Source organism: Aspergillus candidus, assembly GCF_002847045.1.
Source record: "Aspergillus candidus strain CBS 102.13 unplaced genomic scaffold BDW47scaffold_17, whole genome shotgun sequence".
Classification (NCBI taxonomy): domain Eukaryota; kingdom Fungi; phylum Ascomycota; class Eurotiomycetes; order Eurotiales; family Aspergillaceae; genus Aspergillus; species Aspergillus candidus.
This window is the reverse complement of record NW_020194022.1, coordinates 164,280-176,658: the sequence shown is the minus strand read 5'-3', so window position 1 is coordinate 176,658 and position 12,379 is coordinate 164,280. Positions and strand designations below refer to the sequence as shown.

The 12,379-nt window shown below is 57.0% G+C and overlaps 6 protein-coding genes across 6 annotated transcripts; 1 reads left to right on the top strand and 5 right to left on the bottom strand.

The window, feature by feature from the left end:
- Positions 1-177: 177 nt before the first annotated feature.
- On the bottom strand, positions 178-2,552 carry BDW47DRAFT_104351 (retromer subunit VPS17). Its single transcript, XM_024812302.1, has 3 exons — positions 1,877-2,552; positions 1,355-1,808; positions 178-1,285 (listed from the first exon to the last, which is right to left on the bottom strand). Exons 1-3 carry the CDS (start codon positions 2,291-2,293, stop codon positions 423-425), a joined length of 1,734 nt encoding a protein of 577 aa, XP_024672829.1. The 5' UTR covers positions 2,294-2,552; the 3' UTR covers positions 178-422.
- A 172-nt stretch (positions 2,553-2,724) lies between these two features.
- Positions 2,725-5,765, top strand: BDW47DRAFT_104349 (mitochondrial elongation factor MEF2). Its single transcript, XM_024812301.1, has one exon. It carries the CDS (start codon positions 2,852-2,854, stop codon positions 5,600-5,602), a length of 2,751 nt encoding a protein of 916 aa, XP_024672828.1. The 5' UTR covers positions 2,725-2,851; the 3' UTR covers positions 5,603-5,765.
- A 169-nt stretch (positions 5,766-5,934) lies between these two features.
- Positions 5,935-7,964, bottom strand: BDW47DRAFT_104348 (GTPase-activating protein GCS1). Its single transcript, XM_024812300.1, has 4 exons — positions 7,706-7,964; positions 7,553-7,621; positions 6,729-7,445; positions 5,935-6,669 (listed from the first exon to the last, which is right to left on the bottom strand). Exons 1-4 carry the CDS (start codon positions 7,745-7,747, stop codon positions 6,211-6,213), a joined length of 1,287 nt encoding a protein of 428 aa, XP_024672827.1. The 5' UTR covers positions 7,748-7,964; the 3' UTR covers positions 5,935-6,210.
- Positions 7,965-8,158: 194 nt separating this feature from the next.
- BDW47DRAFT_20241 (uncharacterized protein) lies at positions 8,159-8,801 on the bottom strand. The gene has a single exon (XM_024818437.1). It carries the CDS (start codon positions 8,591-8,593, stop codon positions 8,252-8,254), a length of 342 nt encoding a protein of 113 aa, XP_024672826.1. The 5' UTR covers positions 8,594-8,801; the 3' UTR covers positions 8,159-8,251.
- Positions 8,802-8,903: 102 nt separating this feature from the next.
- On the bottom strand, positions 8,904-10,283 carry BDW47DRAFT_125044 (RNA-binding protein; the record flags this gene model as incomplete). The annotated part of the gene is made up of 5 exons (XM_024816330.1): positions 8,904-9,230; positions 9,296-9,490; positions 9,550-9,853; positions 9,905-10,006; positions 10,066-10,283. 5 exons carry the CDS (start codon positions 10,281-10,283, stop codon positions 8,904-8,906), a joined length of 1,146 nt encoding a protein of 381 aa, XP_024672825.1.
- A 761-nt stretch (positions 10,284-11,044) lies between these two features.
- BDW47DRAFT_20217 (uncharacterized protein) lies at positions 11,045-12,112 on the bottom strand. Its single transcript, XM_024818436.1, has one exon. It carries the CDS (start codon positions 11,957-11,959, stop codon positions 11,222-11,224), a length of 738 nt encoding a protein of 245 aa, XP_024672824.1. The 5' UTR covers positions 11,960-12,112; the 3' UTR covers positions 11,045-11,221.
- Positions 12,113-12,379: the final 267 nt, after the last annotated feature.

The following is a 12,379-nucleotide window of genomic DNA, read 5'->3' as shown; positions in this document are numbered from 1 at the left end:
TTGGTGATCCCCACGTTGGACATGCCTCAATCCATCCATGTCTCGACCTAGAGATTTATTCCGTGATGTGGTTCCGCCCCGATAGTTTACATCTCATCGCAGACTCGCTTGGGCTTTTACCTACTGATTTTACGTGGGGCAAGGGAGAATAGAAAGGTAGACTGTAGCCAATGTCTGGGCAAGGAAATGGTAAATATAAAAAAACTAATTTCTTTTGAGCTGGCAGCAATAAGCCAGCATACACAAGACCTTCATTGCTCAAGTAGACATAAAAGCGCAATCGTATCGAAAGAATTGCTGTAAAATAAGAAGCCAGGCAAGGCGAAGACAAGGAAATCATAATCATGTGGCGACACAACCTGGATCGCAAAGACAGGGGAATCACACGGAATCATGCACATCCATAATTTTACAAACAACGATCAGAAGGTGCTGGTCGCGAGCCGGCTGGCGGCATTCCGCGCGTCCAGACGGTCATCATCTTCTTCGGCGATCGAGCTGACGCCACTCTGAGAGCGCATCCGCCCCTTACCCCCTTGCCCGTTCACCTCCTCCTCGTCGTCCGGCGTGGGAGGGACGATACTCCCGCTGATGCTACGGCCCAAACTGTCGCTGCGGCGCGGGATTCCACTCCACGCATCCCCCCGCGGGCCTTGGCTCGCGCTGAGATTGGGCCGTCGGGCCGTGGGATGGGCTTCGCGGCCCAGCCGGCTCAGTCCGCCGGAGGCGTCGATCGCCCGGATGTCGGGTCGGACGCTCTCCAGGGTGGCAAGGGTTCTCCGCTCGGCATCGATCTGGCGCAAGGTGTACTCGCGGAGACTGGCGAGCATCTCGCTCGACGTCCGGTCGAACCAGCGGCGTTTCTCCATCAGCAGATTCGACGTGACTCGCTGGGTTTTCTTGGTGAGGTAGTCCTCGCGGGTCTGGGCATCCTCCAAGGCGTTGATCGCCTCGTCCACCTTGTCGGGCCGGACCGACGAGCTCACTTTCAGCCGGTCGGCGGCCGCCCGTTTGCTGTGGGTGACCTGCTGCGCCTGGAGCAAATCCCGTAGGAGGATGTGACGGTTCGTCAGGGTCTCCTTCACAATAAAGGCGTCGGATGAATGGTAGCCCAGGGGGTCTTCCAGCGTGGTCGCCTCGGCGGTGGCTTGGACGGCATGGTAATCTCCAACGGTTTGGATGATCTTACCCAGCTTGCGGTACGCATGGGCCAGACCGGGATGGGTCTCCTGCACATTCATCTGACCCAACTTCGCGCCAAATTCCGTCTCCGCAAGCCCCAGTCCTGCACGTCATCAAAATCAGTCACTCACTCAAACGATCGGCGGAGACAGAACCATCGGTCCAAACGTACCTCGTCGGCTCTTGACCAGACGGTCGACCTTATGGCTGGCATCCATCGTTCCGAGATAGAACATCTTCGCCACCGGGCGCGCGCTTTGCAACTCCGGGGTATCATCCGGCGGCGGGGCGAACTGCTTCAACATTTTCCTTCGCATGCCACTCGCGGGCTGCTTCATCCGCACCACGGGGCTGTAGCCAAAGTCGCTCTCGACGAACAAGACCATTTCGTCATCCTGGATCAGGACCTCATTGCTCAGAACACAATTCAGCCATCGTTGCATCGACGCCTTGACCCGAATCTCATCCTCCTCAGTCCCGGCTCCGGCGGGGGTCAGTGGCGGGGGAACGGCGGGAACGAGCGCCTCTGGGTTCGCGGACATCAAGTGTTCGGCGAACTTGACGAATTCGCCATGGGTGCGACGAACATCTCTATACTGCGTGGTCCTGAATTTGGGGATATTGGTCTAGGGACATTAGCCACAAACGCGCGTACAAGACGGCCAGTCTCCTCCGCACACCGGTTCCTACTCACGTGGATATCGAAACGCAGGATGGGGTCCTTCTTGCCCGTCCGCTCTAGACCTGTAATCTTCCCCTGGATCTTGTATGTAGGTGTCGGCTGTCGGGCGTTCTGTCGGGGCCCGGTTTGGTAGCGGGCGGGGAGCTGAGACCGAGGCTGGTCGGGATGGGACTGTTGTGCAGGGGACTGCGCCTGGTCGACACTGTAGTCCGAGTTACCGAGGTGAGAACCCTGTAAGCGCTCCGACAGGTCCGGCGAGTCAACTCCTTGCTCGGAGCTGTCGGCCGGCTGGGTCTCCGCATCGTGAGGAGGTAACGGCGAGGAAGGGACGTCGCTGGTCGTCGAGGCCGGGTAGCTGGTGCGCGGGGAAGCCCACGGGTCGGTGCCCGTCGGATGGTCAGGGTCGTGCGATATGGAGGAGTAATCCATGGTGCACGATCGTATTTATGGGATGGGCGCAATTAAGAAGGGAGCCTTGATTGGGACTATCAAGCCGGGTCGGCACTGCAGGCAACTGCGGGCGCACTGTCGTCGGTTTCAAGGGGGAGCGAACCAGGGGTGCGGTATGGATCACGGTGGTCCACCTGGAGATCCTCCCGATTAATTGAGGGAGGAGAAATGGACAATCAAGCTGAACAAGCCAGGAGACCAAGAAAAGGGTGACAAAATGAAGAGAGAAGGAATGACGGCGATGGATGGGACCGTTGGAGGAGCAAGACAAGCAAGACAACCTCGTCATGAATTGGGTTACGTCGTTCGATGGCCTGGGGGCCTGATTGGCCAGGCATCTAGTGCAGGTCACGGACCATCCCGTCATTCTCTCCGTCACGTCGGAAACATCTTCAACTTCTTGAAACCCCGTTCGTCTGAAGAAACACGTTCGATTATTTCTGTTCTTGGGAGTGAAGACTGATTCCTATCAGGGTGGGAATCGGATTCTAAACTGCAATAACCCATTGTCCGAATGTTCCGGGACTAATTGCTGTCATGGTGGCAGCTCTTTTCCTGCGCGCCGCCAATCCGGCGATGCGCTCAGTAGCTTCTCCACCGGCCAAGTGTGCAGGTGTCGGTCGATTGGGGCTGAGAAAAGTGTCGCCTTTGGTTCCCAGATGCGAAAGTCTATCCATTCCTCCACTCAATTGCTTCTCGACATATGCCGCAAAATGGCAAGCGGAGTCGCTGGAGCGGACCAGAAACATCGGGATCATCGCTCATATTGATGCGGGCAAGACAACCACCACCGAGCGCATGCTCTATTATAGTGGGTTCACGAGACGGCTAGGTGATGTTGATGAGGGTTCGACCGTCACCGACTTCCTGCCTGCCGAACGGGCCCGTGGGATCACCATCCAGTCGGCCGCCGTGACCTTCCACTGGCCGCCTGAGGGTAGCGCACCTCCGCCGCAAGAACACGCGCCTCGGTCTGCGTCGTCACATACGATCAATCTTATTGACACCCCCGGACATGCGGATTTTACGTTTGAGGTTATGCGGTCCCTGCGCATCCTCGATGGCGCGGTATGCATTCTAGACGGTGTTGCCGGCGTGGAAGCTCAAACGGAGCAAGTCTGGCACCAAGCGAGCACCTATCGAATCCCCCGGATTGTCTACATCAACAAGTTAGACAGAGACGGCGCAGCTTTTGGACAGACCGTCCGAGAAGTGGCCACTCGCTTAGAGGGGTGGCCCGCCGTTTGCCAGATCCCATGGTTCGAAGGGGGTGACGGACGGTTTATCGGGGTGGCTGACGTGATCAATCTCCAGGGTATGCGATGGGAGGACGGAGACGGGAAGTCCGTGAAAATGCTCAGTCTCGAGCAGTTGGATTCCGAGGGGAGTGAGCTCGCTACAGAGCTAAGACGTGCACGCGTGGCTCTGGTCGAGCTGCTCAGCGAACACGACGAGGCCATGGTGGAGAAGTTCTTCGACTGTGAAGAGGACCATCTCGCAGTGCCCGCGCATGACATCCTGGAAAGCCTGCGCAAGTGCCTCCTCGAGGATCAAGGGAGAAAGATCATTCCGGTGTTTGCGGGGGCCAGCTTCCGCAACATTGGCGTGCAGCCGCTGCTCGACGCCGTGGTGAATCTCCTCCCCAGCCCCGCCGAGACCCGCGATCCGGTGATCAGCGTGGGAGGAGTCAAAGGTGGCCTGCGTAGCTTTCTTTCGGGAAATCTCACGGTCGAACAAAAAGAGAGTGCAGGGTCGGCCAAGGATAAGAAACACAAGAAATCGAGCGGGCACGCCCAGACTAAGAACGCCATCGAAAAATTGGAGAGCTGTGCGCTGGCCTTCAAGGTCGTCAACGACCCCAAACGAGGCGTGCTGGTCTACGTGCGAGTCTACTCGGGGAGCCTCGATCGAAACAGCCTCCTCTACAACACCCACCTTAAGGTCTCGGAGCGGGCGCCGCGTCTTCTCAAAATGTACGCCAACGACGCCGTGGAAGTCGACTCCATTCCCGAAGGGCACATCGGCGTCGTCGCAGGCCTCAAACATGCCCGGACTGGAGACACGCTGGTCTCGTACGCCAGCAACAAAGCCACACCTCCCGAGCCCCTCGACACGCTCGAACTCCGGCCCATCGACGTCCCGCCCCCGGTGTTCTTCGCCAGCGTCGAGCCCTACAGCCTCAGCGAAGAAAAGCGCCTACAAGAGTGCCTGAGCGTGCTTCTCCGCGAGGACCCTAGCCTGCACGTCACCGTCGACGAAGACTCAGGACAGACACTTCTAAGCGGCATGGGCGAGCTCCATCTGGAGATCGCGCGGGACCGACTCATCAACGACCTCAAAGCCAAGGCCTCCATGGGCCGCATCGAAATCGGCTACCGCGAGAGCCCCCTCGGCTCCTCCCCCCCTACCACCAAATTTTTCGACAAGGAGATCGCCGGCCGCAAAGGCAAAGCCGGCTGCACGGTCGTAGTCGAGCCCATCGACCCAGACGCCAACGACACCCCATCAAACCCCGACGCCCTCGCCGTCCACTCCAGCGACGGGAACCAAATCATCATCCTAGCTCCCGGCCTCCAAACCGAGAAAGCCCGCCGAAGCGGCTCCACCGACAGCCCCCTGCTCCCAGCAGGCCTCGACGTCGACACCGTGCGCGCCTCCCTCGTAAACGGCACCATCGCGGCTCTCGCGCGCGGCCCACAATTCACCTTCCCAATGCACAGCACCCGCGTAACCCTCACCCTCGACGCCACCCAACACCTCTTCGGCAACGAGACCACGCCCTCAGCCCTCTCCGCCGCCGCGCGCCTCTCCACCTCAACCGCCCTCCGCGAGATCGTCTCCACAAGCGGCACGGCCCTCATGGAACCCGTCATGAATGTAATCATCAGCATCGACGAAGCCAGCCTCGGCGCCGTCATCCACGACATCTCCTCCTCCCGCGGTGGACACGTCCTCTCCCTCGACGAGGACATCCCCCTCCCCGCCACAGAGCTCTCCCCCACCGGACCAGAAGACATAAGCCTCCCACCCATCGACCCAGCGCGCGTCTACGCCCCGCGCGACCCCTTCCAGTCCGCGACAGTGGACACAGCCTCGATTTCTGACTCGGCGACCCGTCCGCGCACCATCACCGCCCGCGTGCCCCTCAAGGAAATGGTCGGGTACCTGAAGCACCTGCGCAGTTTGAGCGCGGGCCGCGGCACGTTCGTCATGAGCGTCGATCGGTTCGAGCGGATGAGTGCGCCCCGGCAGAGGGCGGTTCTGGCTGAGTTGAGGGGGGAGTTCTAAACCTTACTAATACCTCTCTGCTCTTGATACTATTCTGATACAATATATTGTGGTTGAATTTGGTGTGTTGGGTGGGGTTTGTATTGTATATCTGATATAAAGTGATGGATTATGCATGGACATGATTGTATTCAACAGTATAGGGTGTACATCGCCTGACTATCTGTTGGTGCGTTTTAGGAAAGGATGGTCTTTGTGGCTTTGTTCTATCCTCTTGGTGGTAGTATCTACATAGTAAAGATAACACAGCCTTGTAGGTACACCCGATATTGATATTGGTACTCTACGTAGTTACAATCACACCAAAACCAGCTTACTCCCAACCACGTATATCATAGACACGAAAAGTAAGCACCAATTCTATCCAACAGACTGCCCAACTACCTACCTAAGTATCTCAAGTAACAAACCAGCCAAAATCGCAATAACCAGAGCTATGTATAATATGATATATATGGCTTAAAAAGGAAGACAAAAGAGGAACAAACAACACCCATACATACATCGCATCAATCAATCAAATCAAGAGCCACCCCCAATCGAACAAGTAGCTCATCTATCATTTCATTTTCCAAGCAATCAAATCAATCACCAATATCAATCGCCAATCACCACTCATCATCCCACCCATCCTTATGCTCGGGTCCCTTCCCCCCACTCGCAGAACCACCAGATGGTCCTTTACCCTCACCACCAGCACCAGAAGTAGGTGCCGACGTCCGTCCCACCCCCGTCCCAGGCTCATCCGCCACAACAGAAGAAGCGGGCGACGTCGACGGTTTCATCGCCGCCGTGCCGATGGCGTTGGACCGGGACGTCGCGCGCCGGTGGCTGTTATTCCGCTGCTGTTGCTGGTGCTGGTGCTGCTCGCCTAGCGAGGAGAAGTCGTCCCAGAAGTCTTTGTGGTCCGGGTCGCCCGCCCGCGACTGGCGGCTGCCGCCGGGCTGATCGGGGCCCTCGACGAAGCGCTGGAACTGGTCCGCTGCGCCGCGGGCGCCGGTTTGGAGATTTTGGCCGACGGTGCTGGCGTGGAGGCGGGCTTGGGCGGCGAAGTCGGATTCTGCTATCTGGTTGTTGTTGTTAGTATGGTTCTTGTTGATGATCATAGGGTAGAATTGAGGAGTACCGTCTTCGCTGTCGGCTGTAGATAGGAATCGTTCAAGTTCTTAGCGCTCTTCCCGACAGCGGTCGTAAACCAACCAAACCCCTTCGTCAACGACGCCACCGGATCCTTCTGAAAGTCATCAAGCCCAGGGATATTCCCCCCGGGGGCCTGGCGAACGGGAGCCGGCTCTGCCGGCATCCCGCCTCCAAAGCCCGTGAACTTCCCACCCTGCGACGGCGGCAGCGAAGCCGACCGCGTGTTATTGGCATCACCCAGACGCGCAAAGTAAGCCTCGTTGCGCTCCTTCCGGCTATCACTGCGTCCAATACCCTCCTGCGAGGCAGGCGAGCCGCGCCCGGAGCCAGCGCGCATGAGCGGTGTGCTGGACCGGGACGATGGCTGCTGCTGCTGGGGATCCTTCTTCGGCGGTCGTTGTCCCGGGACGTATTCTCTCCCCTCGGCCTTGGCGGCGAGTCTCTCCTTCCATTCCTCGCCGACTTCGCCGTCGTAGCGTTCTTTGATGGTGGAGTCTTCGAAGGTGCGGCCTTCGGAGAGGGTGACGGGGTGGTTGTCGAAGAAGGTCTTCCAGGGCTCGTTGCCGCCGTGTTCCATGCGGGCGATCTCGGCGGTTTTAAAGGCGTCCATTGTGATGGAGCGGACGAAGGAGATGTGCACGCCTAGGCCGCGGTGCGTGCCGGCGCAGTTGAGGCAGATGAAGGTTCCGAATTTCGGGGAGGCCTGTTTATGTCACCGATTAGGCCAGTCAGCCATGGCGTTATCGTTAGCGAATGGGGGGGTTCTTCAGACGGGAGGGAATGGAATGAGGAGAGGGTGGTTTGACGAACCCATTGGGGCGAGGGGGCGCCGCAGTCGCAACATCGGTCGTTGTTGTTGGTTTTGGAGTATTGCTGGAGCTACACTGACCATTAGCCGACCGAGTATTCGCATTCTCCCAGCCTCTGAGAGAGAGAGAAAAAGAGAGAAAAAAAAGTAAATACCTTGGCCTTGGTCTCCGGATCGACCTCCCACATCTTCGACATGATGAACGGCGCAAAGGACACGACGGACGGACGGGAAGGGGCAAAGCGACAATGGCACCCTCAGGGCCTGGAGCCAGGAGAGATGGATTTATAGAACGGGTGGAAGACGGGCACAAGAAATTGCAGAGAAGGAGAATGCAGGAAAGTAGAGATAAGAAAGGAGAACGTTGAAAGAATGAGGGACCGAAAGGAGGGAGAAGAAGATCGGAGGATTGACTTGATACGGCCCCTCGTTGGCGCTGGCTAGTTGATCGCCCTTTTCTCCACAATAAATAATCATCCTCCGATCCCTTTTTGGCCTTTAGTCGCCACAGACGCGGTGTATGCGAATGTTGCTCTCTACGTCGCTTGACATTTGGATGTCTGGATATTGGAAAATACGAAAAAATACTACAAATACGGTTGTCCACATCAGTCGTAACTCAATCATCATTCCGCTGCGGGTGCGCTCTTCGAATCGACATTACAAGGCCAGCCTTGCGGCTACTCAGAAGCTAAAGATGGCTAAGATACAGGATCACAGAAAGGCAGATTCGTTAGCAGTAGCAGCAATAGTAGGTGTGATGGTAGAAAAAAGGTCAAAGAAAAAAAAGGAAACGGAGAGGTGAATGGGACGGCACAATAAGGGAAAAGAAAAAAAAAAAAGAGGCAAGAAAGAGAACACGCTCGACTCCATTTCAGTTCGCGATCATGACGCTCGTAACAGGGAGCACACTGTGGTCCGATCAATTTCAGGTCCCCAGCATAACACCCATATCCCCAGCATTCCGGAATCGCTCTGGTCCCAAAAGAATCACATCGGACAGGAGAGGGAATCTGCAGCGCTTCCTTTCCTCTTTTCTCCATCGGCTTTGGTTGGTTTCGCGGTATTTTTTCTGTTTTCGTTGCTTTTCTTTCTTTTTTTTTTTTTTTTTTTGTTTTTTGGGTAATCTTTTGGAATACTCTTTTGTCTGTTTGCCTCGTTGTGTTCGAAGATTGAAAACGCACCCGGACGATGGCTCCCCCCGATAACGATATGATCCCTCATGCTGCAGCAGTAGCCACAACCGTCATCATCATCAAAATCATCACCGACGACTGGGGATGGCCCAGGGCGGGACAATCCCACCGTGGAGTCACGGCTAGGATTGCCCCCTCATTCGGGAGTTTGGGTCATCTAGGCCGCGGCAGGGGTGACGTTCTCCTTGGCCGGAGCCTCGGTGGCCGCCTCCTCGGTCTTCTCGCCATTGAGCTCGGCGTCGTCCTCCTTGCCGGGGCTGTCGATGGCCACCTTGACGGCGATCTCACGGCCCTCGATCTCCTTGCCGTTCATCTCCTGGACGGCCTTGTTCTGGAGCTCCTCGGAGCCCAGGGTGACGAAGCCGAAGCCACGGCCCTTGCGGCGCTCGTTGCGGGCCTGCAGCTTCTTGATCATGAAGCGGGGGATGGGGCGCAGGGCAATCTTGGCGGAGACGGGCTGGTAGTTGACGAAGATCTCCTTGAGCTGTGGGGGGAGAAGGTGAGCGGATGGTCATCACACAGTGCGAATGTCAAGACGAAGCGACATACCTTGTCCTCGGTCAGATCATAGGGCAGGTTGGCGACCATGACCTTGGTCTTGGAGGGAATTCCATCCTCGGGGGGTCCACGCTGCTTCTGAGCACGAACGCGAGGCTTGCCGGCCTGCTTCTCGGCAGAATCGGCTTCACCCTCGTTGGTGACGTCGGCCAGAGGGGCGGACTCGCCCTCAGCATCGCTCTGGACCTGTTAGACGGATTAGTATTCTGGTGGAAAGTAGACCAAAAGAGAATAAGATGACTTACACGACCTCCACGGCCAAGGCGACCGCCACGGCCACGACCGCGACCACGGCCACGACCACGGCCACCGGCCCTCTTGCGGCCCTCGTTGCCGCTGGCGCCCTCACCTCCACTGGTGGCACCCTCGGCCTTGGCCTCGGCGGGTTCGGGCTTGCGGGCCAGCTGGACGGAGACCTTGCGCTGCAGAATCTCCTTACCGGAGAGCTGCTCGATGGCGGAGGTAGCCTCCTGGGCGGTGGCCAGGTCCACGAAGGCGTAGCCCACGGGACGGTTGGTGCGAGGGTTCACCGGGATGGAGACGCTCTCACTGGACCGGGGAAAAAAGGATTGATTAGTTTGGATGACACATGAAAATCACCCTGTCTCGACCTTCATAGCATTTCTCCGTGGGACGTAGCCGGGGGTAACGCGGATGACGCACGATTTGCTCACCCACGACGGCGGGAACTCATTCCGAAACCTTACCCGTCCCAACGGAGAAGGACACCATGGCCACAACAACCGGGAAAAGCCACTTACATCTTGTAGGAAGCGAAGAACTCCTTGAGCTCCCCCTCGGTAGTCGCATACGCGAGGTTTCCAATGTACAACCGACGACCTTCATCCGCACTGGCGGCGGCGGCATCCGCAGCTTGGGTGGCCGCAGGAGCGGCAGTCCCGTTGGGGGCCTCGGGGGCGGTGGTGGCAGCCGGGGCGGCGACCTGGTTGTCGGTGGTGTTTTCGACGGCAGAAGACATCTTGAAGGCTGAGGACACAAGAAGACGAGATAGAGATTGCGAGTGGGAAAGCAGATGGTCAAGTTTGTGTGTTACTGACTCAGGGGAGCTGAAGGCTGCCTGGCGGAGGTTTAAGATTTCCTTGAATTGAAGAGGGAAGGAAATCCAAAGGGGAGATGTGAATTGACTGCAGGAGGGAAAAGGGTAGCTTCGTGCCCTAGATACAGAGGGAAGGAGGGGGGGGGAGGGGGGGAGGGGAGTCGATTGAGACAAGAATGAATTGGAGGATTGTCTAGTTGAGGAAAGGACTGAAGTCAAGAGGGAGAAAGGAGAGAGAGCGAGATGGGCGAGAGCGAAGAAGGGAAAAAGAACGGGAAGCCCAGGGCGGTGAGGCCGCCACTTGGCCCAACGCAGTAATCTGCTGCCTGAGGAAAGGCCCAGCGGTCAGTGGACTTGGCAAACAACTGTTGACATCACCGTTGCTGCCCTGGGTGGATCGGATTGATTGGGATCGCTGGGTCAACCTTCCACGGAGGGGCAGAGGGGCAGAGGGGCAAAGAAGGAAGAGGAATCATGGGAGAATAGAGACTAGCTCCGTGAATTGACTGATTCTCTATCTCGCTCGGGTCTGGTAGGATCTAGTACAGAGACATTTTGAAGACACAATCGCCCAGGGCAGGACCCAGAACCCACTTGATGGAAGATCCGAGATGGGTGGAAAGATAGAACGATACCGAAACAGAAAGAAAAAAAAGAACCCGATCCACCACCCTTAACGTTCTATCCGTCCCACGGCAACTTCTCGGATTGAGATGAAAAGACGCAGTCTGTTCACTCAGGCGAATGGGATGTTGGGATCATGATGCCGGTTGGGTTTTATTTGAGATGTCGGTCTGCGCCACATCCCCAATGATGGTGATCCAGGATGTCATCCGGGAGAGCCTGCTACTCCGCTCAATTCATCTGGGGGAAAGATCTTCTTCCTCTTGCCAGGACAGCGACTTCTTGGATCGCCCACCGACTGCAGAAATCTCATGTTTCTTGAGGATCGATCGCGGAGGGGCCCGGGCGACCGGGTGTTCTCCGGGCTTTGAGAGGGACGAGGCCCCCTCGATTTCCTGTTGGGTGGTCTCAGACTGATCGGTGGTCGAGTACGTCGATCCAGATGTCTCGTCGTCGGAACTGGAGGTGGCGGTCGGGGAGGTCGGGAAGTTCTCCGGGTCATCATCGCCCCATCCAGGGCAGGGTGGCCTACAATTTTCCATCATATCGTTATAGTAGCGTTTCCAGTTGTCGACCATGCCCTCGCCGAAGCGCACAATGGTCCAGTCCGGGTCTTCCTGCCAATCGAAGCTGGGATCGGACCACGGGGCGATCATAGTGGCCATTAGGGCCTGGGAAACCAAACTGACGGCACATCCGTGCTTCTCGGCGAATTGCTCAAAGGGGAAGATGCGCGCGATGGTGTAAGCCATGTCTGCGAAGAACGCCTCGGTGTACAGCTCTTTTTCTACGGTGACAGGATCCACACACTGTGCACCTTGGGTCTTATCGTTAGGGGAGAGGGATGGAGAGGGAGGGTGCGGTGCGTGGATGACGGGCTTCTTGTCTGTTGGAGGCTTTCTGGCTCGCTTCTGGGGGGTCTGCGTTAGAGGCTCCTCGGGGGTGTCGACGGGGGCTGGGCGCTTTCTCGCCATTGTATCCACTCGTGCTTCTGGAATGACCTTGCCGAAACTGATTCGTTTGGGGGACAGGGTGGTTGCTCGCTGGGAATGGGTCGGGATTGTCAGATTTCCCTTTGATCCGGTCTTTCTCCGTCGTGGTAGAGGATCTGGTAGGATTTGCGACTATGGGTATAAGCAAACCAGGTGCCTGCACTCTGGGAAGAATAGTAGGTGATGGTATCGTGTTGTTGAAGATATCTGGTGGAGAAGCGAAGGAAGGGAGGGAGGAGAGAAGAGAAGGAGTAGACAGACCAGAGAAAGGGAACGAGAACTGCTACAATCAGCAGATGGGAAGATCAACCATTGTCCAAAACAAATGACGATGGGATTCAATAGACATGGTGGGATTGTCATCGATCGAGCGGTTCTCTATAGGGTGTATTGAGTTGAGAT